Source organism: Oculina patagonica, unplaced genomic scaffold (genome assembly GCF_052425735.1).
Source record: "Oculina patagonica isolate OP01 unplaced genomic scaffold, crgOcupat unplaced1424, whole genome shotgun sequence".
NCBI lineage: Eukaryota > Metazoa > Cnidaria > Anthozoa > Scleractinia > Oculinidae > Oculina > Oculina patagonica.
In genome coordinates this window covers 1-4920 of record NW_027557437.1, presented here as the reverse complement: position 1 = coordinate 4920, position 4920 = coordinate 1, and the positions used below count along the sequence as shown (strand labels likewise).

General features: G+C 37.9%; 1 protein-coding gene across 1 annotated transcript; it reads left to right on the top strand.

Moving 5' to 3' along the window:
- Positions 1-983: 983 nt before the first annotated feature.
- LOC144639869 (divergent protein kinase domain 1C-like) lies at positions 984-3897 on the top strand (the record flags this gene model as incomplete). Its single annotated transcript, XM_078499146.1, is given in 4 exon segments — positions 984-1215; positions 2257-2897; positions 3310-3387; positions 3389-3897. Coding segments are annotated over 4 exon segments (1074 nt in total), but the record flags the coding sequence as incomplete, so codon positions are not given.
- Between the last annotated feature and the right edge of the window lie 1023 nt (positions 3898-4920).

Below are 4920 nucleotides of genomic sequence, written 5' to 3'. Positions count from 1 at the left end.
ATGCCTTGTTTTAGGGCTTTCTAAATAGCAATAACACAACTGATAAGTACAGTATACTAGCGGGCCCAGACTCAACTGGAACTGGTAAACTTTATTTAAAAACACACGGTTGCCTCGTCAACTACCCCCGAACAACCTCCACAGAATATAACGAAGCATTTCACCAAGGTGAACAAATTAAATCTACGCGTGATAAAATTAACTTAAATCTTCGAAAAGTTGTTTACATGCATTTAATTAACGCCAATTACCGTGTGGTCCACGTTTACATCAACCAACGCGAATTTGTTGCTTTATTCATAATATTTCAATAATAGCTACCTGCGCTTTTCACAAGAGACAACGTCAACAACGTCCAACAACAGAATACTGGTAAATTATAAATAGAAAGGGGGATTCCGTACGTGTGCACGTTATGATTTATACACAATGCTGGAAAGCAATTTTATTAATCTCATTATTTTTGCATGCGTCTCACAGGAAGCCCAATAAATTACTTTAACATATTGAAATTGGCGCAAAACCCCTGAGGGGGGAACTCAAAAAAAGTTTTGTACGGGGAGGCTCCGCCCAGAGCTCTAACCCCTTACCCTTTTATATACCATTGTGACAGAAATTGTACCCCTCTCGTATACCTTTTACTGAAAAAGGTACCTCTTTCATATACCTGAAAGACATGGCATAGACTTAGAACACGACGTTTTCTTGTCATTTTCATGTAGCACTTAATAAATTGAAATAATACAGCCATAAATTGCATCTGTTCGAAATATTTTAATCAAAGGCCCTTTGAAAAACCTAAATGATAAATTTCCATACCCTTTTGTATACCTAAACTTGTAAAATCCTTACTCTTTTATATACCTGAAGCCTGAAAAAGGTACACCTTTCGGGGCGGAGCCTCTCCGTAAAGGCCATTATAGGGAGTATCCCTGCCGGGGCACAAAACTCCCAGTTAAATACAATTAAGTTGTCAATAAAAGTTTTTTACTCATTACTCTAAGTGCAAAGATTTCAACAGTGGCACTACTGGAGGAAACCTTTGTCATGACTTGTGTGTCAGCAAAGAACTTGCTATCCAAGACTGCCTTGCACATAAGAACACAACGATTGTATTTTCTGGCACATGGAAAAATAATGACATTGTGTTCAAGACAAAGAGAGAGCCGCATCATTTTGAAAAGTTGGAAGATCTGTTATACAGTGGACCCAGTGGTAAGTGTAAGCCTGGGGGAGGGGGAGGGGGAGCAGACTCCATATGGCACTGATTATATGATTACTCAGCATTATATAGGAATGCAATGCATGCGTAGGCAAGAGGGACATGTAGTTATAGCCCTTTGCATGCATTGCAAATGGCTATTATTTCAACTAGGGGTGCTTACCATTTAACCAAAAATCCTGGAAATTTCAGTTGGAAAGCAAATGGAACAGTAATCTACCAGAAAATCCAGGTAGTCCTTTAATCCTTGTTGGTATAAATTGTTGGAAACTTCTGTCTATTTCTGGTCTCCCATCATGGGAATACAATAACCAGAAACTGAATTATAGAGCGCCATCAATTTCGGTGAGTTTGCTGATTTGTTTTTGGAAAAACACTTACCATTTATTAACGGTCATTCCAACCGGAATGATCATTCCACCAAATGGTAAACAGCCCACCCTAGATTGTGTCTGACCAACACAATTGAAGTCAAAAAGAAATGTTGGATAGTTAGTTTGCATGAGAAAGAATGGAGATGCTCATTGTCTCATTTCAGGGATGTAAATTGCAGACTTTGGCATCTCGTGGCTGTTTAGGACGAAACCTCAAATGTTTTAACTAGGGTCAAATAAAGCTTCGGCCATACCCAGACTGGCTTTGCACAGCTTTCAGTGAATGAAATAACAGACACACCTCCAATAATGGCCACCTCTGCACAATGGCCCGGGAGGGGTGCTGGAGTCAGAAGAAGAGAGGGGCGGGAAGCGGGATTTCCAAAGTGACAGGAACTGGGAGAAATTGTGAAAAATTTCTTAACATTTTGCAATAGAAATAGCACAGAGGTGGGAACTACTAAGAAAGGGGTGGGAAGGAAGCTCAGACCCTCTGTCCCCACCCACCATGATGAAACCAACCAATGAACAGACACCTCTCTACTACAACCACCAGTTAATTCTTACTTTATAAGTGGTAGCTGTAGATAGGTTCAATAATTATTGTAACGCAAATGTGATTTAATAGCCAACATTTATTTTGTGCCTGTTATTGAACAGATGACCAACCTCTAGACCATGAAGACCGCATTAACCAACTCTTCATATCTCATGTGTCTGATCATGTAAAGAATGAACTCTCATTCTTTGGCCCAAACGACATTATCACAGAACAAAGGATTCTAGAACTTCTTTGGGAGCCGCATCCATTGGGAAAACTATCCTGGGAAGACATGTCAAGTTTGTGGCTCCTTATTCAACGAGATGAATTCATCAAGTTACAACTACTACAAGACATGAAACACATTCCGAGGGTATATGGCTTCTGTGGAAGATTCTATGCTGTTGAGAGAGTGGAGACCTTAGAGGAATTTTCATTTAGTCCATTTAAAAAGCCAATGGCTTGGAAAAAACGCTTAAAAACAGCTTTGGACTTTTTAGACCTTTCAGAAGAATTTTCTAACACAACGTTGGGAAAACTGCATCACTGTGATATCCAACCTGGTAATTTTGGTATCACTAAAGATAAGAGAGTTGTAGCCCTGGATATCGACACTGTGTTCCCCAACAAACAAATGGAGGATTATCTTGAACAGCCAACTTGCGAGAGCAACAAGCAATGTGATTTCTTTGACTGCGTGTCTGCATGTAATATAACGGAGCATCAATGTTCAAGAAATCTTCTAACCAACAACCTTCAGGTTAGACAAAATTAATGCTAAATAATCACAAAACGATGACAAGCGTTGGTGGGAAATCTGCCCCTTGCCATGGTGTCAACTTTACCCCCAATCCTTGTAGATTTTGATTGGTCAAAGCAAAAAGAAAGTTGTTCAAAATGACTGGTATATGCTACAAAAAAGAAATCTTTTTCGTCTGACATTTTGGGACTTTCCTTTTGGGGGAAGGGAGTGAAGCTTATTTTTGAGGGTCTTATGGTATCATGTATTTTGGTATTGTGTAGTTCCATAAGTTATCCATACCTTCCCCATGGAAGGGATTTTTCCCTAAGACTCCATCCCTCTGGAATTTCCAATTAAGCCTCGTATGTTTTTCTTAAAGTTTTCAGCCTTTGAGAACCCTCCCACCACCAATTATGTTTTTTGATTGCAGGTTATTTGTCGAGATATTTTGTTGTCATACTGGGGTCAGCCTGGATTGCTACAGAGAGCACCAATTCATGCTCAAAACAAAAATCTCACCCGTGTTATCAGAGTGCGCATCAGAAACACTGTTACCATGGAAACCAGGAAAAATAGAGAGGATTCACAGAAAGCTGAAGAGAATACTGTCTGAAGAATTAGTGTCAAACTAGTTGTTAAAAAATTAAGCTGATGGCTTTCAACCTTTACTAATGTATTGTTTATAATATTGTGTAGTTCTATAAATTATCCATACCTCCCCCTTGAAAGGGACTTTTCCTAAGAACTCCCACCCCTCTGGAAATTAAGACTCTTCCCGCCCCCAGGTATTTCCAATCTCTTCCGTGGGGTAGTATGGTCTTTTTTTAAAGAGCCTTTTTCAAGTATCACTGGGACATGTACTAATAATAATTTATTTTTTTATTTTTTTGCTACTGAAAATGGGTGTTATACACAGCTATTTCAGTCAATTTACCCAGTAAAATCACAGGCTTTTTATTATTAGAATTGCAATATTGTCGTTTAACCATTAGTGGCATTAAAGAAATGATATAAAACACTTAACAAATTCTGGTAGTTGCAGTGAAATGAACATCCCATTTATAGTTTTATAGTATACACAGTAGAAGTTCTATGAATTGTTCTTGGAAACCAATACCAAAAATGACATATATCGACAGAAAGTTTTATATTTTGGTTACTCCCATAAAAAATATGTAAAATATTTTGCATTCAACTTTTGTTTTCAAAAAATACTAAATTAAGTATATATTTAACTGTTCATAAGAAATAAAAAAATTTACCCATGGTATGATGCTTTCTCGGAATTTTCACTTTCATTGGTTTGCTAAGTTTCTTGCCCCCAGGGTGGGGGATAGAGGTGGAGGTACTTCCCTTGGGGTGGAGTGCAAAGTGCACAAGATCATATGCAATGGCTTGCATACCTTTTTTTCTTTAATAATAATAACTTTCTTTCAACATACTTCTCCCTGAGCTGCCTGTCCCTTGTAGCTGGCTAAGACTAGGGCATGAGGAACAAGTGGCTTTGGGAACACATGATTTGATTGGGTAGATCTTTAACAAAGAAAATTCAAATTTTAAATTGGCAAATTAAATTAACCGTTTTAAAATCCCTTTGGTGTTAGAGAATTGTACAAGGATTAATTTGATTGGATAGATATAAATTCTCTTTGTTAAAAAATCTAGCCAATCAAATCATGTGTCCCAATAGCCACTTGTTTATCGAGCCCCAGGCTCAGCCAGCTAAGAAGGATAAGCGGCTCTGGGGACGAGAATGCCTTTTTCAAATGACTATTTTTGTCTGTTCCTTCCCAGTAATTTACAGTCAAAACTGGTCTCAGCATTCTTCCCAATAATGACATGTGATGGAAATTTGATTTCATTGACTTTCTCTCAAACCTCAACAAGAGACCAACATCCAATTTAAATTTGTTTGTCCGACTTATCAAATGGAAATTTGAAGTTTTCATAAATTTGCATAATTAAAACTGGATTGTTGTGTGATTGTCAAAAGGGTGTTTGACCAACCTGGCAAATTTTAGGCAATTTTTCAAATTTATTT